Genomic DNA, 24,494 nt, shown 5'->3' with positions numbered 1-24,494 from the left:
CACGCTTGTAGTATTTACATACCTGTCTTTTCCCAAGAAGCTTGGTGTTATTTTAAAAATCCCTCACAGTAGGTCAGGATGTCAGGCATTTGAATACAAACACCAAAAGAAAGGGAAGAGAACCGTTGTGGTTGGTGCAGCAAAGAATTCTGAGATACCCACTAAAGGAGATCCAAACAATGAGCATCATCCCTTGGAAACACCAACTCCAGAGGTAAAAGTGTGAAGCAGCTATAATCAAATCCATCCATAAACAAATCCATCCAGCATTTACCCCTGGCAACAACCTCCAAGTCTACGACCTCCCTCAAACCATATTTACACCTTCTCCCACATTCTCATATCCCCACAGCCAGAAATAAACCCAGGGCTCTCAAAACTGAGCCTCTCCTCCTCCCGCTCATGCGAGTTGGCCCAGCTCCAAGGCTCTGTAAGCAAGGAAACGCAGTCCAGGGACACTGTATGAACGCTCGCCTACTGTTTAAACATTCGCCTCAACCTGCAGCTTACACAGGTCACGGAGGCTTCACTATCTACTGTAGAGCAAGGAAGATACAAATCCATTTCATTATAAATGAATTTAAACATTTATAATCACATTGGTAAGAAGCTTTTGGCAATAAATAAAAATAAAAACCACCTGAAGCTTTGGTTGATAAGAAAGATCAACTGATTAAAGAAGAACTATATAATACTGGAGACAATCCATTGATTCCCACCTTGAAGTTTTACAAATTGGTTCCCATAGGAGCTGTAGGCCCTATGTTGGGGTGAAGCTTAGGAAAGTCCAGGCCCTCTCTCCCTTTCTAAACCTTTTCTCTAATGGATGTCAGCTTGCCTTACACCTCTTTATTTATCCCGGAGACACAATTTCAGCATACGTATTTTGGTAGCGGTGGTTATGGTAGGCGCCATATACTTATTATTGTAGAACATAAATATTAAATTTCAAAATGTTTAATTTACATGCTTGCTGACTTAAGCTAATGTCATTATCCTATGATCTAATTAAAATTCTACAAATACACAAGGTTAAACTGTTAAATGTGATGTTATTTCACCTTCGAATTAGTTTTTCAGTACAAAGTATGCTCCCTTAAGTCAATATGTTTGTCTGAAAAGTATTTATGAAAGTGTAATAGTGCCTATTAATCACTTAGCCACATACTGTGGCTTAGAAAGTACTAAGGTACTCTAAATAGGTACTCTTTCCAAGGTTCAGTGTTTTCTGGACTATGTTGATTGGTATGTATCCTACACTAATTATATCTTCAAAGATTTGTAATTCAGAAACAAAAATTGAGTATTAAAGAGGTAATCAAAATGTCTGTCTTCCTTTTGCTAATCCAAAGAGCACTTAATGTTTATATAAAATATATTTGAAGCCTGGTGATTTAATTTTGTATACTGTTTATACCATTTGTTTTGAGGATTTATATTTTTAAACAAAGATTGCAGAAATTAATCTGAAATATTATAACAGATGCTATATACCTTCTGAACATGAAACCAGTATGAGTTGCATTATATGGGTCAATAGTAACAATAATACGAGAAAAAGTCTATTTTCCTGATAGAATTTCAACAAACTTAATCCTGATAATGACAGAGAGTTTTTTTCAAATTTTGTAGGTGCCTTGCTGGATAACATCTATGCCTCTGGTTTTAATTTATAAGATGGTGGAAGTGGAAAACTGCTTTTAATCCTTGGAAACAACAGCATATGGCATATGCAAAGGATACAAGTTACAAATTCATTTTGAAGTTAATATCTAGTCCCCATTTAGAACTTAGTTAATTATATCCATTTTTCATACTAAGTAAACATTTGCATTCCAATAATAATGCTACCCAAAAAAAAAAAAAAAAGGCAACAGAATTAAAATGTCTCTACCTAGAGAGCTGGCTATTTGCACAAAACCTACAAATCGTTAGTTAACTTTACAAAGCTTCCATACTCTTAGAGTCAACGCAGTTCTGGTGACACTAAGTACATCAAACAAAAACATCAAGAGCCACAGCCCTCATGCCATGAGCCTACAGGGATCAGATGCACAGGTAGTGAGTGGTCAGATGCTTAGTAAGAAAGAGATGACACAATCACAGCTATCTGGAGCACGCCCAGGCACTCAGGAAAATAAATTCCACTACGACTACATAAGAATTTTCTCTTCGACAGAATTTTTTTTTCCTTTCTTACTTTTTAAGTAGTATGGAAAAGAAAAGGGGAAAGGAAATGAGGAGTAACACTGCAGTCAGTACAACCCAATTACTTGACAAATCATAATAATGAAGACAACGTAGCAACATAGGACAATGTATTTGATAGATGTTAGGTGGGGAAAAAAAAAACATGACACAAGATGTGTAGGGGGAAAAAGGATGTCTATAGAGTAAGAGTACGCAGGGTTACATATAAAAACATGAAGCTAGTTTTTGTGTTTGGAACAAGAGCATTTTAGATCATTGTTTCTTCTATTTCCCAAACTGTCTAGTAAAGTTATGTTCCCTTTAGAATAGTATTCTTTAAAGGATGGCCGTGGGTCCAACAATTGGCTCCAGCACACATGGCTAGTGATGGGGAATACATTCAAGAAATAAAACTACCAAGAGGGAATTTAGATAATACCTTTTTCTGAGTGACCCCTTTAATAAGGGGTTTCTGTCTCTTTTTACAAGGCAAGACCCCTTTCCTCATGCAACTAAGCTCTGAGAATCTTTGGGCATGAAAACTTCTAAGGAGTATCTGTATCGATACTTTTTGATAGTCTACCTTTACTTGACACATAGCATGGGTAGGACATCAGCAATATAAACCTGGTAAGTACCTTAGGAACTGCAGAAGAGAAGACACAGGAAAAGATGCCCACAGCTTTATGTAAGCCACTTAGGGGACCGACTACAAGTATCCAATCTATATAAATTAACGAATGATGGCCAGAGGCAGATTTTTTTTTTTTTCCCTGTTGGAATTAACAGAACCTAACAGCTACAGTTAGGAAAACATACTCCTATCATAGAAGAACGAACATAATAGACTATCAGGACATGCACATGACCCTGTGAGCCATCCTTTTTGCAGGTGTGCATGTTGTATACATGGATGCACATGCACCAGTATGTGCACACATCACATAATCTCCAACGTGTGCACAGCTGTCCACTGTAATGACATTTTCTCACTGTGACAAAAGACTGACAGAGAAGGATGCCTGCATTTCCATACATACAGGCTCAGGGATACCTTCCCATATGGCCATTCTGCTGGTCTACCGGCTCCGCCACTGATGACTTCATTTCTACCTCTCAAAACGCCCCATCGGTTTGCTTTCTCTATCACAAACGCGACCTTTTCTCCCCAAGTGCCATCTTTAGGTACAGCTGTAGGCACGACAGGCCAGTCAAAGGCTGGTTCAAGCAACTGATTTCCCCAAATAGCTCTGAGAGGTTCTTGTCAGGACTCAGGTTAACCCAGCTGTCTCTATCACTGAAAACGGTACTTGCTGGTTGCACTTCACACCCACTTCTCCGGTTCTCTCCTTCCAGGAAGTCTATTTTTCAGTTACAAGAACTGTTTACTTTGGCTTACAGGCTGATGGGCACTCCCTCCTTCAAGAGTGTTCCCCAGTCCTCAGCCTCTATTCATTTACTCTACTAAAGTCTGAGGATAAGTGTGCTATTCCACCAGCAAGAACAGTTCTGGGCCCTTTACCTACACCCTCGATTTAACTGTGAGATCACGAGTTTTGAGAAACACACAAGCGTCTCATTTTGGCAGCATTTGCCATCGGCTCAAATACTCCTGCTGCGGATAAAGTCTTAGAGAAGGCAACACTCAAAAGAGAACATACCTGCCTGGAAAGTCTAGGAACAGATTTTTAAGCTTTCAATAGTAATGAAGCCATATAAAAGTTTTAAAAATATTTTTAAAGAGTTATAGGAAAATCAGCAGACCCTCAAAAAATAACCCTGCTTAAATCTTCACTGTTCATTGCCACTGTTCATGATGGACAACCAGAGCTCTACAGCTATTAACTGTACTTAGCCATCAGTTCCAGCTTCTCTCCTTCCCTTTCCTAAAACTTTTGTAACTGGTGATGATCAATAAAAGGATCTGAAGTGGGCTACTGGGAAAGCCACCAACCATACACTAACATTATCAACAATTTCCATGGGGTATGAGATGAGCATTGTAAACTCGGGAAAGCTGAAAGGCCATGCTGCAGCAGAAAATTAAACCTGCCCTAAGAAAATGGGCACATTGACTAAAGTGATAAAATGGCACAGGTACCTGAGCTTATATCCAAGAGAATTCTGCATGTGTCTCTGACTCTCTCTATATTTTATCTTGGCCAAAACTATCTTTAGCAGTTGAAAAGTTTAGCACCAAATGTATCAAGGTTTTAATTTGCTCTGTATCCTTACGTTTCTAATGTCTTATTCCATCTTAATTTGTAAACCTCCTTAAAACCTTTAGAAAAACAAACAAAGAACTTATAACTAGTGCTACAGAAAAAACAATTCCACACTGAATGTGGAATTACTAAATAACAAGTTGGGGCTCCAGCCACTAATCATCAAAAATTCCTGTCTCTGAAGTCATAGGGTTTGGAGTAAATCCAAACGGAATTTTGCTTTCCTAAATGCCTTAAAGTGCATTCCTATGGAATTCCTGCTCGAACCATTGTGAGGCATTTTAATTATTCACAGTCACACACTTCCACCCTCAAGTTGTTGGCTTAGGATTTCCTTCCCCAAAGAAGCTGTGCAGTTAAAAATTCCTTAGGACATCTGAAGATCACCTGAAGCAGTAAACAGGTTGCATCATACTGCACTTGGCACTCACATATTGAACATTCAATATATGTTTCTTAAAGCAAACACCCTCCTGATTAATCAACATAAATGTTTATTAAGACACAATCCTAAATTTGCTGAGAATCCAGAAGTCTATTTTGCTATCACCAAGTCATGATGATATGGTCATCTGAAGTGTGTTGATAAAGTAATTTATAACCAATTTATCAGTTATTGTTTACAAGCAGTTGATCACCACAGTATTTCAACTGTTTAGTACATCAGATCCCTGGCAGTCAAGAGAAGGTTACAAGCAACCACCCACAAGGAAAATTCTTACAAGCTGATGAGGGCTTAGTGAATGAAAGATGACACCTTTATGACAAACTGACAAGAAGAAAAGCCCACACAAATAAAAATTATCTTTAAATATTCACCAAAAAAATACAGCTGAAACTAACTCATCATGGAAACACAACAAAAAATTCTAAGACTGATGGGCATGAGCAAAGTTAACCAGTTTGAGCTTCCACCTGCAATGCTACGGCTTCTCACTGGGATTCTCTTAATGGGGAGTGCCATTCGTTTCAGTTTCCACAGTGCAGACCAAACGATTCGATGAAACAGTTTTTGTATAATATCTTGGATGACCTTGACTCTAGATTTAGTCAACAAATGCTCATTGAGTTCTTCCTGTGTGCCAAGCGCTAGAATAACACACAATCCTGGCACTCAAATAGATCACAATGAGGCAGAGAGACAGAAACGTGAACTCTAACACAGTATGAAAAGTGCTATAACAGGGGAAGGAGAAAGTGCTATTTACGGTCACTGGGGGATGGGGGATGGCATTACTTTTTCCTGGGCAGGGCAGGAAGGCTTCACAAAGGAAAGAGCATAAAGTGGTAGGGCTTGAGGGATGCAAACACATTTTAAAGGACGTGAAGACAACTATGGGGGAGTCTGAAACCCGACACCACGCCCATTTTCCAGTTGCTGGCCTTACCAAGTCTTTGGTTGCACTAGATATTAAGAAGAATGTGTTGACCACATCTCCTAATTTTCTGAGCTCTCAAAGGGTCTTTGTCCAAGATAAACTGGAAACAAAGTTGGAAAACCTAAAACTTTAGGAGCAAGATGGTCAGGTCTTTAGGGATCGAATTTTCCCTTACCTGTGGGCTTTTAGTAATAACATGCAGACTACTAAGGCCCTATGGGAAGTTAAATGCTTATTATACTAAGATTGGAGCTTGCAGTGAGCTGAGATCTGGCCACTGCACTCCAGCCTGGGCGACAGAGTGAGACTCCGTCTCAAAAAAAGAAAAAAAAAAAAAAAAAAAGAAGTAGAGGTGGAATAACTATGCATTTGAAATATGTCCCCTCTAAAGAAAAAAAGTTCACTGTTCCTTCTTAATTAGTGGTCATCCTTTATCCCTTCTCTCTCTTTCTAGCTCCTAATACCATCTACTTTTCCATTCTCTCAAGAAATATTATCGCCCAAGCATTTCTGACTCAAGGGCATTCGCTTACATATTCACACACAATTTAAAAAATATAATACCTGGATTATTTTCAGTGCCAAACACAGCTGTAATTATGTATTTCTTTTGGACATGCTTTATGTTATTAAAGCATGTAAACACTTTATCTCCCTCAAGTTTTCCAGCCCTCAGTGGGCAGAAAGTCTTTTCTTTTCCTTTCTTTTTCCAAAGCATCTAATACAATTTCCTGAATAGATAGTCAATAAACTTGGTTGCTGAGGGCTCACCTTTTCCCAGGGCAGTGTTTCAAAATAATTTCATCTACTGCCAACAAAAAACACCTCTAGCTTCTTTTATTTTACTTATTTCCCTACAGAGGTCTTCCATTTCTCACTCTAAATTTCTGCTGTTTCCTTCTGCTGTCACATCTAAAGTTTCTGCGTAAGGTCAAAACTGTTCATCATATGATGGCATACTATTAAAAAAACAACAACAAAACAAAACAAAACAAAACAAAAATAAAAAAAAAACACTTTTGTCCCAATCACCAAGAAAGAAGTCAGCAATATTCAGAAGCTCTACTTGCCTACTTACAGATATCCCAATTAACAGGCAGTTTAAAACCCAAAGCATCTTAATTAGAACTGTTTTTTCAAATGCAAGAAGTAAAACAATGTGCAGCCTTTTATTAAGAAGTCATTTTCAGTTTGCTGATCTACAGAGTAGATACTACAGTCAACTTGCTTCAAGCTGGGGCGTTGTTTCCAGCACATCTATAATACAATGCACAGTATTCTTTGTGTTGTGTGTGCCTTCAGCAACTGAAAAAATATACATGCACGTGCACACCCTACATCCAATGGCACAAAGTTAACTACACATTCAAAGAAGGAATTAGCTTCCTGTCTCTTAAAGAGTATTCCCACTCAGGGGCCCAGTGGCTGATGCTACAGAAACAGTTTACTACCCTGGGTACATCGTTTTAGGTCAGCAAATCTACCACAACCTTGTACAGATCCTCGTTGTATAAACTTTTATCACTTTTCTCACATTTATCATCTTCTCGAATGTTCCTATATGGCAACATTTCCGACTTATATTACATATAACATTTCATAGGTTCTTATATGGCAAAAAGTTCTGAAGAAATGTTTGCAGGTCAAAAGCTCCCCCTGCAAACATTTCTACAGAACTTTTTGTGGTTAGTGCAGACACTGTTATAGGAAGGGATCCTCAAAGAGGAATTGACTCTTGCAGCACCTTCTGCCAATGGCTGGTTGACCAGTAGCTGGAAAGCTGTGTGCACCCATCCTTGCTAGGAAGAACATGGAGGCAAATGTTAAGATTGCTGGAAAGCATCTTTCCAATGGCTTTCAGGACACTTGAGATCCAGCAGGCACTGGGCTGTGGTAGGGATCCACCAGAGGAGGAGGGCCGAACCACAGCACACAGGTGTGGGCAAGTGGGGTCTCGAACTGACCTTCTAACATAGACCCCTCACTACAGCAAACACACATGCATTCACGGGCTGCTTTGTAGAGAAATGCTGGAACCCTGGCATGCAGATTCTCATTACTGCCGCAAAAGTTTAAAAGTTCTTAAGCTAATATGCACCAACCAACCTGGAAGAAAAGCAAATAAAGACCTATTTACATACCAAAAGAAGAGTAAAGGAGACCCTAGCTTGGTCAAAAGCTCAGGTTAAGTAAATTAACACCACCCCATCCCAGAAATCTAGCCTGGAAGAGAGATGGGGAAGATCTGGAACGGGATCTAACTTTTGATACTATCTTTTTAAAACGGAAAGAAAGTAAGCCATAGTGTAACATAAAATGTTTACTCAGGTATTAGTAAACCTTTAACAATTTCACAGATTGGAGTGAAAAAAAAAAGCAAAACACTATAGAAAACTAAAAAGTATGTAAGTTTACATAGCTAGGAATTGGTGGTTTAGGTAATTACACTGAAAGTGAGAATCATGGAAGAGAGCTACGTAATAATTAGCCGCTGAGTTTTCTCGTATCACATACTCCCAAATGGAATATTTCACATTCGGCAGACTTATTAATGAATAAATGCCCAATGGGAATTAACTAGTACCTCATTCTGAAAGGCTGCTCTTGGCAAAAAATGTAATAACCACAAGGCAAGCAAGCTGATTGCTAATATACACTGGAAGCCCCGCTGGGCATCATATTCTTTCGAATAATGCCTATTACTTTAAGTTTTAGAGCCACAGGTTCATACTACCTAACCTCGCTCAATGCCCTGCCGCTGGACAACATGCAAAGGAAGGGTGAAGTTTCTGGACAACTTTCCAAGCTTCGCAGTTGGCTGGTACTTGAAACATATTTAGTGAATATTTGCTGTCTCACATACAAGCAAAGAGCTTCCTGGTCAGTGGCTCAGCCGTACACAGAGGTGAGGGAGCTTGCGCAGTGTGCAGCATGTCCCTCTGCAGGAATCATCCTTTCATCCTCCCAACGTGAGGCACCAACATGCCACGTTTGGCCAGTGACCCCCCCACCCCTTTCATGCACTATTACTGCTATGTTTCTTTAAATTCAGTCTGCTCCTTAAGGAAACTCCCTGGCAAGTGAAAACAGCAGCAAAGGTAAAAGAATGTGGAGAATTTGGCTGCTGCCTGCAGTATTAGGAAGAACAGCAATTACTCAACTCTCTCCTAGTGTCAGAGGCAGAAATGCACATGTGAATATGGGCAAGTTTTTGCCTGTCTTCCCCCTAGCTTCTCCCTTTGCAGTCTCTGTCACCTACCTACCTCGTAGTCTTAATAATTAATGAGGTACATAAGAAAATGGAGAAAGGGAAGGTAGCGAAGGCATAAGAGAGTTTTGAATTCTACCCTGAATCCAGACTAGGCCACAGTGAATATGATTTAAAAGACTTCAGGCATTTAAAAGCTGTCACTAACTTCCCAACACTATGCTTTGCTGTCTCCACTGCTGCTTGATAAACATAACCAAGGAGGAACTCTTGATCTTTTCCTCTAAGCCCTTCTGTCTACAGCACCTGGCAGTCATGTAGACACTACCACTTTTTCCTTCCCTGGCTCTGCAAACACAAGGTAATACTTGACTCCTGTCTATCACTTCTAGGTCATAAAAACATAGATCTTATGACCAGTAGGACCTTAAGATATCATCTGATTCAGTTCCCCTGTCTTCAGGTAGGTAACTATTTAATTCCCTTTTGACAAATTACGGCAAAGTGATGCCAAGGGAAGTTGAGGGGTTTTATTTAAGTCACTGGGCTATTAAGGGATGAAGGGGATTCAAAAGTCAAGGCTGTTTTTTTCTCCATCATGTTATCACATACAAGAATTCTGTAATATTTACCTTTCTGGGCAGCCTCAAACCCTTTCTGAAATGAGCTAGGATATACACAAATACAGTCACACTCTTGATTAAAATACAGAAATTTATTTGGTCTTTCATTTTTATGTGATAGGTAGTGGTAGTAAATCTTAAAAATCTGCCTGAAATATAGGAACTCAGTGGTTCTGAAAAGCACACAGTATACCCATTCTGTCTCCAACTGTTTAAAAATCCTTCTACTTTGACTTTCAGAGATAAAACTGTCTAAAATCCATCCCTTTTCCTCACTCAGACTGTAAAAGCCCGTACTTTTCAGAAAAAGCAAAGTTCCCAACTATGGGAAGTGAGAAAAGGTTTTCAAGATCTGCATTTGATAACATGATGGAATATTCTATCTCTACTCACTTATAAACACACACACACAGAGGGGTCCAAGCCTATGCATCCCACATTCCTCACACCATAAGGCCCGAAGTGGTCCAACTACTTCATAAAGTCTAGTTCAGGTCAAACATCCTCAAGGTAGCTTTGCCTTATTTTGGCAGGTCTTTTGCAGTCTTAAAAAGAAGTATCACAATTCTCCAACAAAAGATGCCTTTTGTTTAATCACAGCTGTGAAACGTTTTGCTGTGGCCTTTGGATAAGAAGCTAAATAAGTTACCTCTTGTAGACTGGGACTCTGCAGTCTCAGGTTTCATTCTGCCCTGCCAGAAATTCCTTTCCGTTTTGAATCTGAGATGTTTGTTTATGGTTTTTGTTTTGAAATGCTAAATAAGACAGGCAAAGTTTCTAGTTACAGCCTATGGACCACCATCTACTCCCTCTCCTTTTTTTTAAACTTTAGTTCCACAGGCAAGGTAGCTGGTTGCTAAAATTTCCAAATAGCAAACTGTTCAAATTCTCTTCTCAGGAACTTGAAGTATAAAATGACAACACCATACAATATAATTAACACTTAATTTTCTTTCTTAAAATATTCAGAAGATAAATGTTCTCAGGATAGTCTGAATTATGGTGTTATTCTGACGTCTTTCTCATTTTGTTTGTAGGTTACATGCCTAAATACTAGCATTCTTGATAAAAGTGCTACAAATGAGAGGTACTAAAGAAGTTTCTGGAAGAAAATCCAATTTCTACTATGCGATAATAAGGTTCAGTCATCAAAAAGGAAAAAAAAAAAAAGTCATAAACCACTGATTCCAAGGATTTTTCTCTTCATCAAGTTCTCTCTCCTTGTTCTACAAAAGCCAATTTAAAGCATATACCTTACGAATTCTCAGCCAACATTTACTGGATAAAAATGATACTTATTTTCAGTCACAAAGGAAAGAGTCACAGTTAAGGAAATGTAGTTCTGAGCCAGGTGCGGTGGCTCACGCCTGTAATCCCACTTTGGGAGGCCGAGGTGGGCAGATCACAAGGTCAGGAGACCATCCTGGCCAACATAGTGAAACCTCGTCTCTACTAAAAATACATAAAGTAGTTTGGCATGGTGGCACATGCCTGTAATCCCAGCTACTCAGGAGGCTGAGGCAGGAGAATCGCTTGAACCAGGGAGTCAGAGGTTGCAGTCAGCCGAGATCGCGCCACTGCACTCCAGCCTGGCGACAGAGTGAGACTCTGTCTCAAAAAAAAAAAAAAAAAAAAAAGAATACATAGTTCTGTTCTCCTAAAATGGGACCATACCTACACTAAGAACTAAAGATATAGTAACATTATTTGATTCTAGGTGTTCGCCCTACCCCACACTATACTATATCACAAAGACTTCCTAGAGACAGTGCAAATCCACAGCCAACCTGAAGTATTAGCGCACATCAAAGATGGCTAGAATGACTGGGAGAGAGAAAAGCAACACAGATGGCCTCTGGCCCTCACACCCTCTCCTGCTCATTCCCAAGCCCACAGTGGTCTCTGAACCGGCTACACTAGCTGCTGTTTCCTTCCGTAACCTCAGTGAGATCTATCAACCTGGCCTGGCTATATCCTTGGGGTCTCCAACGTCTCCAGTAATGTCCAGAAATCCTCAGAAATTTCTAACAATAAAATGAAATTTAATTCACTGTTATAAAACCATATGCCATTGGACTCGGGAAGGGGAACATCACACACTGGGGCCTATTATGAGGACGGGGGAGGGGGGAGGGATTGCATTGGGAGTTATACCTGATGTAAATGACGAGTTGATGGGTGCAGCACACCAACATGGCACAAGTATACATATTTAACAAATCTGCACGTTATGCACATGTACCCTAGAACTTAAAGTATATATATATGAAAAAGGCCATTTTTAGAATAAATATTAATTTGAAATAGCTCTTTGGATGTAGGGGCTCAAAGCACAAAATCAAGCAAGTGTTCACATTCTGCTGAAATGCCAAAGGTGCTGGGAATTGTAGTTGCACGGGATCAAACCAATGCATGCTTCCTTGGTCCGCAGGCCCTGTACTCCCAGCCCCCTGTTCTCAGTACTTCACGGTTCTTTTCTCTTTGACAAACATCTGACATTTGAATTCCCCCTTGAAATCCCCACCCCTTTGAAGAGATGTGTGTCCACAAAGTAAATTTTTAAACTTACAGAGAAATCTAACAAAGGGGAAAATGAGAAAGGACAGAAAATAGAATGGAAATTAAAATTAATATTATTTTTAAAAATCTATCGGGTACCAGAAACTAGTGTATACACACACACTATACATACACACATATATAATCTTATATACACATCTATGTAATCATATATATAAATCTCTAATCCTCACTACAATATTTACCTAACAGAAAGCTATTAATATTCCAGTTTCACAGACAAGGAAACTGAAGCTCAGAGAAACTAAACAAGCTGACCTCACAATCAAAAAAATAACAGAGTTAAGATTTCAACGCAGGTTTGCCTAGCCCCAAGCCCTATTTTCTTTTTCCTAAAACATCCTGCACAAGAAGTGCAGGAAAAAGGAGGGAGGAGAGGAGACCCCCAGGTCTTTATTGTTGCTGCATCCTCCACTAAACTTTTCCTGGTAGTCAGATTTGGGTGACAGTTCCTCTTACTTGCTCTTGACATGCTTGACACTTCCGTATCTCATGGCTTACTGAACTGGATTGTAATGAATTGTCTGTTTTTCCAATTTACCATCAGACCATGGCCTGTGTGAAAACAAGGCCCATATCTTATTTTGGCTGAAAAATAATGACTATAATAGCAGGTAACATTTATCAGGTCTTTTAATATGCCATACTCTGTGATACATGCTGTATACATAGGTACTAGCTTTTTTCTACTTAAAGTGTGGTCCTGGCACCAGCGACACTGGCATCAGCCAGGAATTTGTTAGAAATGTAGAATCACAGGCATCACCCTAGACTAACTTAATCAGAACTTGCATTTTTAAATACCCAGGTGATTTGTGTGCACACTAAAATTTTAGAAGCACAGTTTTATCTCATTTAATCCCCATAGCAAACCTAGGAGGTCCCGACAACTAACAGGAAAACTGGCTTATACAAGTGGTGTCACTACTGTATAGCACAGCGACAAGACCCATAGCTGATGCTCAGTAAATACTTGCAGGCAGAAGAATGGCTGGAAAACAGGTAGAGCTAGAAAAAGAACAGAGGAATGGATAATCCTCTGACCTCTGGTTTTGCCTCGTTTATACCAACTGCAGCAGCAGGTTGGAACCACAGCCCCCATGGTGTCAAGCTGTGTCAGTACAAGCTGTTTCTTTGCTCAAGCCAGGCCAAATCCTGCAGTGGTCATCAGGGTGCACACTCAGGAGCTAGAAGCAAAATTTCCTCCCAGAATATAATGTGAAGCAAAGTGCCCATTGCTGATTATAGTACATCTAGGTCCTCTACCTCCTCCCCAAAGTAAATATTTTTAATTATTTGCTCCCAGACAAATGGTTACATTTATAATTCCTACAAATCAATGCAAAATAGTATCTGACCTAAAGCATTACTCAAAACATACAAACTTTGTAGAAATTATTTAGACAAGGTATAAAAAAATACTCATGGGGGTGGGGGCTGGGACAGTGACAACTGCTGAATTCAGTAACAATTTGCTCTCTTTCTAAGAGCCCAACCTCCTTAACTGCTTACGATTAATGACTGAGGTAGATGAGGATCAAGTAGAACAAGAGACTGAACCCACGTAAAATTGTTTCACTTATACTGGTTAGGAGCCTTGTTAGGAAGCATGTTCCACGTGTCAGTCATTCTTTTAACTGCTTCTTAGGGATGCATTGAGTCCTAGCAACCCTATTATTACCCTGACTACACAGATGAGAAAACTGAGACACACAGAAGCAGAATGCAGATTTGACCCCAGAAACCAAGTTCTACTTTTTTAATTTATTTATTATTATTATACTGTAAGTTGTAGGGTACATAGCATAATCGCAGGTTTGTTTTCATGATATGTATTATTCTTGTGCCCTGTTGGTGTTGCACCTATCAACTCGTCATTTACATCAGGTATAACTCCCAATGCAATCCTCCCGATCCTCTTCCTCGGCGATAGGCCCCCGTGTGATGTTCTCCCGGTCCAAGTGATCTCCTCTTTGTCTTTGAAGTTCCCACCCCTGCGAGTGAGAATACGCGGTGTTTGGTTTTTCTGTTCTGTGATAGTTTGCTAAGCAATGATGGATTCCATGCTGCATCCATGTCCCTACAAAGGACACAACCATCCTTTTATGGCCGTATAGTATTCCATGGTGTATATAAAGCACATTTTCTTAATCCAATCTGTCACTGATGGACATTTGGGTTGATTCCAAGTCTTTGAGGACAGGAATAGTGCTGCAATAAACATAATGCATGTGTCTTTAGAGCAGCATGATTTATAATCCTTTGGGTATATCCCCAGTAATGGGATGGTTGGTCATATAGTAAGACGAAGTTCTAGATCCTTGAGGAATCGCCATACTGTTTTCCATAATGGTTGAACTAGTTTACAATCCCACCAACAGTGTAAAAGTGTTCCTATTTCTCCACATCCTCTCCAGCACTTGTTGTTTCCTGACTTTTTAATGATCGCCATTCTAACTGGTGAGATGGTATCTCATTGTGGTTTTGATTTGCATTTCTCTCTGACGGGCCAGTGACATGAGCATTTTTTCATGTGTTTGTTGGGCTGTATGAATGTCTTCTTTTTGAGAAATGTCTATTCATATCCTTGCCCACTTTTGATAGTTTGTTTGTTTTTTTCTTGTAAATTTGTTTGAGTTCTTTGTAGGTTCTGGATATTAGCCTTATTAGATGAGAGATTGTAAAAAATTTTTCTCCCATTCTGTAGGTTGCCCTGTTCACTTGATGGTAGTTTCTTTGCTGTGCAGAAGCTCTTTAGTTTAATGAGATCCCATTTGTCAATCTTTTGGCTTTTGCTTGCCATTGCTTTTTGGTGTGTTTTATAGACATGAAGTCTTTGCCTCCATGCCTATGTCCTGAAATGGTACTACCTAGGTTTTCCTCTAGGATTTTTATGGTATTAGGTCTAACATTTAAGTTCTAATCCATCTTGAATTAATTTTCGTATAAGGAGTAAGGAAAGGATCCAGTTTCAGCTTTCTACTTATGCTAGCCAATTTTCCCAGCAATCTTATTATTAAATAGGGAATCCTTTTTCCTATTTGTTTTTTCTCAGGTTTGTCAAAAATCAGATGGCTGTAGATGTGTGGTATTATTTCATGGACTCTTGTTCTGTTCCATTGGTCTATATCTCTGTTTTGGTACCAGTGTCTACGCTGTTTTTGTTACTGTAGTCTTGTAGTATAGTTTGAAGTCAGGTAGCTGATGCTCCAGCTTTGTTCTTTTGACTTAGGATTGTCTTGGAGATGCGGGCTCTTTTGGTTCCATATATGAACTTTAAAGCAGTTTTTTCCAATTCTGTGAAGAAAGTAATTGGTATGCTTGATGGGGATGGCATTGAATCTATAAATTGCCTTGGGCAGTATGGCCATTTTCACGATATTGATTCTTCCCTATCCATGAGCATGTTCTTCCATTTGTTTGTGTCTCTTGAGTTTCCTAGGAGTAGGGATTGTAGTTCTCCTTGAAGAGGTCCTTACATCCCTTGGTGTTGGATTCCTAGGTATTTGATTCTCTTTGAAGCCACCAGAATGCAGTTCATTCACGATTTGGCTCTCTGTTTGTCTGAAAGCACAGGCAAGAATGCTTGTGATTTTGCACACAATTTTGTATCCTGAGCATCTTGCTGAAGTTGCTTATCAGCTTAAGGAGATTTTGGGCTGAGACAATGGGTTTTCTAAATATACAATCATGTCATCTGCAAACAGGGACAATTTGACTTCTTCTTTCCTAACTGAATTTCTGATTTCTTTTCTCTTGCCTAATTGCCCTAGCTTCAGAACTTCCAACACTATGTTGAATAGGAGGTGAGAGGCATCCCTGTCTTGGTGCCAGTTTTTCAAAGGGAATTTTCCAGTTTTCTTGCCCATCCAGTATGATATTGGCTGTGGGTTTGGTCATAAATAGCTCTTATTATTTTGGAGGTATCGCATCAATGCTCGAATTTATTGAGCTGCTTTTGAAGTACGAAGGGCTGCTGGAATTTGTCAAAGCCTTTTTCTGCATCTATTGAGATAACCATGTGGTTCTTGTCTTTGACGTATTTATATGCTGGATTATGTTTATTGATTTGCGACGTTGAACCAGCCTTGCATCCCATGGATGAAGCCCACTTGATCAGCGGTGGATAAGCTTTTGATGCGTTGTTGAACTGGGTTTTGCCAGTATTTTATTGAGGATTTTTGCATCATGTTCATCAGGGATATTGGTCTAAAAATTCTCTTTTGTTGTATCTCTGCTATTTTGTATCAGGATGATGCTGGCCTCATAAAATGAGTTAGGAGGATTCCTTTTCTATTGATTGAATAGTTTCAGAAGGAATGGTACCAACTCCTTGAAATTCCTCCTGGTAGAATTCAGCTGTGAATCCATCTGTCCTGGACTTTTTGGTTGGTGGTGGCTAATAATTGTTGCCTCAATTTGTTTCTATTGGTCTATTCAGGGATCTAATCTTCATCTTGCTCTACCGTCCCAAACCCCAAGTTCTACTTTTTAAAAAATTATTTATTTTGAGAAAGGGTCTCGCTTTGTTGCCCAGGCTGGAGTGCAGTGGTGCGATTTCAGCTCACTGCAGCCTCCGCCTCCTGGGTTCAAGCAATTCTCCCACCTCAGCCTCCCCAGTAGCTGGGATTACAGGGGCCCATCATCACGCCCAGCTAATTTTTTTGTATTCTTAGTAGAGACAGGGTTTCACCATGTTGGCCAGCCTGGTCTTGAACTCCTGACCTCAGGTGATCCACCTGCCTCAGCCCTCCAAAGTGCTGGGATTACAGGCATGAGCCACCACAGCCAGCCGGCCCCAAGTTCCTGAACATTACACTTTTCTGTCAGTATATGAGTATTTTCACATGGGGAATTAACTGGGGCTGGAGGAGGGAGGTAAGGAATTGATACCTGTTCACTTTACAACAAAGGAAAATAGGTTCTTTAAAAACATTTATTTTTTTCATGTGGGCCCAAGATAAAACACCTGAGAGTTTAGTGTTTACCTTGAGGGTATTCTCACATAGAGGTATATTCAACCATTCCTGTGTCTTGACTTAGGAGGTCTTGAGTAAACAGAGGTTTTCAAAGATATGACCAGGCTACTGCCCAGGGCAAGCAGCAGGGTGGGTGAAGCTGAGAGGTGCTGATAAAGGGACACCTCCCAGTTTACTGCCCACACTTATCCAACTAGTGAAACAAGCTAGAACAAAGAGAAAAATCACTCTCAAAAGGAAACTTGCTATTTTGAAGCACAGCTACTAAAGCATTAAGAATGCAGCTTCATTCTTAGATGTTGAGAAACACTCTGAGACAAATTGCACAGGCTCTAAGGATAATGGGCAGGATCACCTCCCCCGCCAAAACAAAGGGCTACTACTCATACTTCTAAACCTAGTTCAAATTCAAATTCCCCTTTTCTGCTTTGCCACCAGAGCCTGAAGAGATCACTTCAGATGCTCTGATTCCTACAACTAATTTTATCCATATATTTCACTAGCCAATTAATCATACACAGACTTGCAAGATCACTTTTACTTGGCTTGAATTTACATTATTATATAGACTTTTTGCAGTCTTGCTGTCTTTCTTATCTTAAGAGCGTACAGAGCAAAGGATACGTCTGAGAGGTCCCTGGGCTCCCCAGTTTCCCCTTCACCCCAGCAGAAGGCCTTGTACAGCATAGAAGACCAATGAATGAGCGGCTGATTTCCATGCAAAGGCAAGTCAGATCTTTGAAAATGCAGCTTTGCAGAATTAGACCTCTGAGAAGGAAAGCTTTCAATGTGTTATTCATGCATGCTCGGCTAGTCTACTGTTTCTCCCTCAAATAATTAAATGAGCTTTACTGGGGCGTCTCCAAAATCCTGATACCAAACGTGCCATATGGAACACAGTGTTACAGGAACCTGCTTCACTAAACATATTTCCCTTCCACTCATTTTACCACCTCCCACCCTCTTGTATTTACAGGGTAAAGCAACACTATCATCTCTGCTTGCACCATAGCCTGGGAGATGTTAAGCACACCCACATTTTTCAGGAATTTCACAATTAATGTCTGGAATGTGTTTTGGATTATTCTTCAAAGGATGATATAGTTGCCCTAAGATGAATTCAATATTTTCCCTTCTCCCATTTGTCATTCTTTAGTCCACCCCCTCGTTACCTCCTTAGGGTCATCTGTTTCATCTATAATACATCCCCCAACTTCATAATGCCGTCCCCTGCCTCACCCAGCTGTTCACTCATTCATCCAGGTCATCGCATCTTCAACAAGCCACACAAAACATAGAAACCTGTACCAAGTCACCAAATACATCCTACAAATGGATGTAATGCCCACACAGATTAAGGACTGTTCAGTTTTCTTCATACATTAATCTGACTGCTTACAACCCTACCGCCAACATCTTGGAGATTTTCCTGGTCAATGTTCAATATGTGTGAATGTCAACAACTATCTTCAGACTTGCTATTTTTGCCATTCTGATAATATGCAATCCATGTGCCCTTTGCCAAGTGTTTTATGTGACAGGACTCCTTGGTAACAGTGAAGATTCTATAAGCCTGGCAATCAAAGTGAAGGTCACTGAGTCCTGTCATTTATTTAAGTGCAGTGAATAGCTGGTCTCTCCATGTTTTGTCAATATTTACTTTTGAGAGGAACTAATTATTTCCTTGTTTACTTCGTTGGTTTCTCTTCCCATTCCCTGTTAACATAATGTTATAGGCTCTCTGCTTGTTTCTCTCTGGGATCTAAGGGCTCCCTCCCTACCTAAGGACTTCCGAGAGGAAAAATGAAACCCATTATTCGAAAACAAATCCAAGAGCTTAATTTTTCTAACTATAGAAGCTGATATTTTGCCCCCCTCTCCTGTTACTTAATTTGTAAATTAAAATTCGTGGACTCTTAACTTCAAGCCCTACTTACTACAGAGTGGTGAGAGCGGTTTCCACGTGGCTTGTGCAGAACGAAATGTTTGGGTTCATTATCTGGCCTCCTGCAGCCTGCTCTCTGGAGCAGATCCTGCACACATTTTCTTCCAAGCAGCCATCATCTTCACTGACTGTCGTCCAGGGATAAGCAAAGAAACTTTGCATGGCAAGTTTCAGGAAACAAAATTCTGTTTTTTGCTGTAAGTACCCCACTACATATACTTAGTTCTCTACACACTGTCCAATGAAAAATGGGTAAAAGGAAACGTTAAAATTCCTGGGGGAAATAAAAGGATTACATTCTGAAAGAGGTCGTTTTTAGACAGCAGTGGCGAAAAACATGGAATGCTAAGTTCCAAAAGATGAAGCTACTCAGTAAATACTCACCAGGAAAAAAGCTGGTGCTTATCTGATATAGCTATCACCTGAATCTAATACAACAGAGTCCTCGGAACAATGGGACTCAAGCAGTCTCCACTTGGTTCCTAATCACTCTGTCCGTACAAACTGCCAAAACAAATCACCATCTGCCCTTTAACTGCCCAGAGAAGTTGGTCATGCTCTCCACCTTGCATCACTCCTTACAGAAGCATAAAGTGCTATTACACATGGGAGAAGAAATGGCTCTCAGCCCCTTAGCTCAAAATATAAATCTCACTGTCCAATCAAAACCTTCTTTCTAGAAAATCTCACTTAGTTAATTTTTCAAAACTCTGCCTTCAATCCTCCAAAGATGTTTTCCATCCAGATTTCCTTCTCCGGGGTTCAGGATCCACGCTTGTTTCTCTGGCTTCTAGGTGATTTTCCTGGAGGCAGGCAGTATGGCCAAGAAAACAGGCCAGTTAGGATGCTGCAAAGAGCAACAGGAGATCTCAGCAGATGAATGGAAAGAGGAAAGAGACCTGCATCCTCCCAAGTCCCAAAAAGCACTCTCTAGACTGAGAGAAAGTAGAGAAAAAACTTTTAGGTATCAGGCTCCACGCTCAATTTTTCAAATGCACTTACCACTCCCAGCCCCCATCACAAAAGGAATAATTAAATCAGAATTTATTTAATAACAATCTAAACAATGCTGAAAAGAAATCCAAGTGTACATCTCACATGGTGCACAGGACACAACTCATCACATTATTTAATTATTCAGAAAATATTTTTTTTCCTTCAGCATTCTTTCTATGGATAGGATTGTTCTTCCATTTATTCAATGTACTTTTACTGAGAGCCAACTGGGCCAGCATGCCTTAAAAACCTAAGGCAGTGAGCCACAAGCTGAAAGGCGCTCATTTCTGCCCATGATTTATCTAACTCATTTTGTGAACTGCAGTTAAAAACGGAATTTCTTTCCCCTACAAAACCAGTATGAGAGTAAACACAGCTAAAAATTACTGCAAGCTGGCTAACAGAGAATATAATTTGTATTTAAATTATGTCATTGAAAGCAGGGAGATTAGTCATGATAATATTTCTATACCATGCAATATGTTTTTACAATGTAGCCAATTAAATAAGAAGTTTTCAAGAGTTTTCATTAACAGATACAACCAGTAGGGGTCATTTTAGTGCAAAAATTGCAGCAAAAGAGACTTTAACATGAATAAAATGTATTGATTCCTATTCATGTTAGTTATGATAACCATGCTTCACCACGTGAATTTCTGAATAAAAATGGAAACTGAGGGAAACACTGGCCATTCAGAAATTTCTTGTAAACTCACAGAAAAACAAGAGATAATCAATACCTTCTAGGTAACTGCTGACATCTAAAGACTCCTCTAATTCTTTCTCAAAAAATGGCGGTGGGGGGGAGGTTGGGGTATCACTTATCCCATGCTTTCCATAAATCTTGCCGTTAAGTGAAAACATTGAAATTTTGAACACACGACTGAAAATATTTGTCTAAATCCAACCATTATATCATGCCAGGTAACACTGTCCTTACTTTGGTTTCACAGATTTAGAATGCAAGTTGACTGCTGTTTTCAGTATTTTTTTTTTTTTTAAATGAAGTGCCCTGGACACACAATACTGATAGTTGAAAACAGGCCTGCAAAATAAAAAGTGTTTCTAGAGAAACTAATTGAGATATAATCATGTCAACAAACCCTTCCAAGCATTTCAAAGCGAATACCAAGCACACAGGGTGTTACCAGAAAAAAGGAAGCTATGAGGGATCACATCATTTCAGAGGAATGAAAGGCTCACCAAACTGCCAAAATAACTCTATACTGTGACATGGGATATTGCTGCCAAAACACTCGATTACTGTAAATGTTCCCTGAGCATTTCCTTCACCAGAAACAGACTAAGAAGAAACAAAACAAGGGTTAGAATCTTCAGAACCTGCAGAAGTCCTTCTCGGAGCACAGCAGTTTCCACTGCATTTAACTGTGTTTCATGTTGCTTGTTCTTTTCAGATTTACGAGAGGCTGGATTAAGTTATACACTTCAAATGGCAGGGTTCAAAGATGCATCTTTTAGTCTAGGTCATTCAGAATTCCCAAAGTCAAAACACATAAAATGATATCAGAAGTTAATCTCGGCCATTTTTCCTGAGGTAAGGCATAAAAACAAGCTATAAAAGGGGACAATAACAGGTGAGAGGCTTTTTTGTACTTCAGGCAAACGAACTCTTCTAACCCAATGTCTTATGTGTGCAGCAAAGCAAGTCCCTCCCCTCTGAGAAGAGTTCCCTTCACTCATCACTGCCCACTAGCTTCCAAACCAGAAAGGCCTCCCCTATTTTCCTGAACTGCCCAAACTCTAAAACTAGACAGGTATAAATAAGTACTTATGTGTATGTCTGTGTGTATTGAGAGAGAATCACAGCACTGTAGCCTTTTAATAGATCCATTTTTATCCTTAAGGCTGTCCCTTCCTTTTTCAGTATCCCAGCATACTAAACACACACACACACACACAGATGCTTCAGAATAAACCGTTCCCTGGACTGTGCTGACTGTGAGCAGTGAGGAAGGCACGCCGGGCAGAGGGCGCCGGTCCCTCCTCGCCGCCTCCCCAGAAACGAGGCTGCTGCGTGCGCTCTGCTCACTCGCCAGGATGCCCCCGGAACAGCATCGTCAGCCCAACGTCAGCCCGAGCAGGGATCCCACTTTTAACTGATGCTCACCGAACCCTGCCCCCGTTAGCCACATCAAAATAACTCACTGCCTCCCTCTAGACCCCAAACCACACCAGGCACCCTTAAGGCCGAAGCAAGCGGGCAGAGATTAAGGCCAACATGCACTAACATTGGCTTCCCAACGAGAAAGACTCCACTAATCTAATCTCTTTCTCCCTCCGTCAATCTCAACACCGCGGAGCACAATGTGTGCTGGAGAAGCCAGCAGAACAATCCCCGCTGTCAAACAAACAAAAAGGAGGAACCGGCAACACGATAGGAAACACGCGGATATCTGCTATTAAAAAGCAGCCACTAATAGCAAGAACTTTTCACTCCCAGGTGCAACCCCCACCCCCTTTTTCCTTTCAGGAGAGAAAGCCTTTGACCGTTTTCAATGGGCAAATAAATGAGTAACCACCGTGTGTAACTTCCCCTGGGCTGACATATTCCGAGGCTGAAACTGATTTATGCGCGGAGGAGGAGGAAGGGGGTGAAGAAAGACCTCAAGGAAAAAATAATAAAAGAGTCACTCGGGGAGTGCGAGCTGGAGACACGTCTCCTCCGCCAACAGAAAACGGACTTTCGCGGCCGGTGTGCAGCTCACGGTGCCACACTGCGCCAGTGCGGGGAGGGCGGTAGGGACGGGCTCCCCGAGGGGCTCGCGCGCGGCAGAATCCGCAGTGTCCCCCGCGCGCGGAGCCCCCACCTCGGGGTGCAAGGCCGGGCCACCCAGTCCCAGCTGGAACGGCCACACGTGTGGGCGTCAGTGCGGGGACAGGAGCGATCCTCCACTCGCTCGCCCCCACCCACCATACCCAACCTCGCCCGCGACTGCCTAAGCGTCGGGGTGAGCAGGGAGAGGGAACGCAGGGCCGCGGGGGCACTCTCCCGGGGGCGGCGGCCGCCCCTCCTCCCGCGGAGCCCTCTTTCCTCCAGAAAGTCTCGGCCAAACTTTGTTCGGCGCAAGCAGCGCCGAGGGGGCGGCGCGGGCCAGGTGGGAGGGGGCCCGCAGCGGGCGGCCGTACCTTCGCAGACGCCCGCTTCGTACTCGGTAAGGGAGTCGCCATTGAGCGGGGGGCGGATGACACAGCGCAGCCCCCGGTCGCAGGTTCCGTAAATCCCGAAGGTGCCGCCGCAGCTCTCGTTCCTCTGGCTGGCGCACGTGTAGCAGCAGCCGCAGACGCCCTGCACGATGCTCCCCGGGCAGTTCCTGGGCTCCTCGCACTTCGACTCGTCACAGGGCAGGCAGACCAGCGCCCGGGTGCCGGAGCGCGCCAGCAGCAGCAGCAGCCCCAGCAGCGAGACCAGGAGGTGCCCGCAGCCGGCCAACCCCCTGCCCCCCGCCACCAAGTACATCCTCCTGCGCCGCCGCCGCCGCCTCCTCGCAGCCGGGCCGGGAGCGGGGCGGGCGCCCTCCCCTCCGCGGGGCACACGCGCCGCCGCCGCCGCACCGGCAGCCCGCGGTCCTCACCGCCCCTCTCGGGGCCCCCGGGGCGCGCCTCCCCTCGCGGGGCGAGGCCCCCGCCCCTTCTGCGGGCCGCGCCGACCCCGAGCCCACTAGCGTTGGCGCCGGCGGCAGCGGCGGCTTCCCCTCCTCCTCCTCCTCCTCCCGGGAGGGAGGGGGGAAAAAAGAAAAGTTTCCTCCCGGCAGCTCCGGTTCAACCCAAACTTCTGGCGCGGCGGCGGCGGTGGCTGCTGCGCTCGGCTCCAGCCCGGGCTGGCGGCGCCTCCTCCCTCTCCTCCTCCGAGTCGGCCGGCCCAGCAGCGGCGCAGCCTCCGGGCCGGTCCCCGCCTCCGAGCTGCCGAGTGGGCGCGGTGGCGCAGCACTAGATCCGCGGCGTCCGCTCTGCGCGCCCAGCTCGCCTCACTCCTGCGCCGCTCCTCCGGGCGCTTGTTTATGGCTGGAGCCTCCGCCGCTCGGGCTGCGCCCTCCCCCATCCTACCTCCCCCCCCCGCCCTCCCCCCCCCCCCCCTCATTGGCTGCCCCCCCCCCCCCTCCCCGGCCCGGCCGGCCCCCTCCCCCTCCCCCTCCCCCTCTCGGGCGGCCGGGCCCTTCCTCCCTCACACGCCTCCTCCTCCTCTCGGTCTCCTCCTCCCCGAGCCCAGCGCACCGAACCGGCCCTGCCACCGAGCCGCGCCTCTGGCCCCGGCACCGCGGGCGCGCTGCGGAAGGGTTGGGGCGCACCCAGCAAGCAGCGAGAGTCGCGGTGTCCCGGGCGCTCGCTGGCACCGTGGCCGCGGCGGCCG

General features: G+C 42.6%; 1 protein-coding gene across 4 annotated transcripts in view; it reads right to left on the bottom strand.

Moving 5' to 3' along the window:
• Nucleotides 1-24,123, bottom strand: part of CRIM1 (cysteine rich transmembrane BMP regulator 1) — a 199,270-nt gene extending 175,147 nt beyond the window's left edge. For 2 of the 4 annotated variants that reach the window (XM_009183985.4, XM_009183986.4), the window contains exon 1: nucleotides 23,273-24,123. In XM_009183985.4, coding sequence (XP_009182249.1) covers nucleotides 23,273-23,603 — 331 coding nt within the window. In that variant the 5' untranslated portion in view covers nucleotides 23,604-24,123. The remainder of the gene's footprint in view (nucleotides 1-23,272) is intronic. The other 2 variants (XM_003908494.5, XM_009183984.4) reach the window with 1 other exon arrangement.
• Between the last annotated feature and the right edge of the window lie 371 nt (nucleotides 24,124-24,494).

Source organism: Papio anubis, chromosome 14 (genome assembly GCF_008728515.1).
Source record: "Papio anubis isolate 15944 chromosome 14, Panubis1.0, whole genome shotgun sequence".
NCBI classification, from domain to species: Eukaryota; Metazoa; Chordata; class Mammalia; order Primates; family Cercopithecidae; genus Papio; species Papio anubis.
This window is presented reverse-complemented; position numbering and strand designations above follow the sequence as displayed.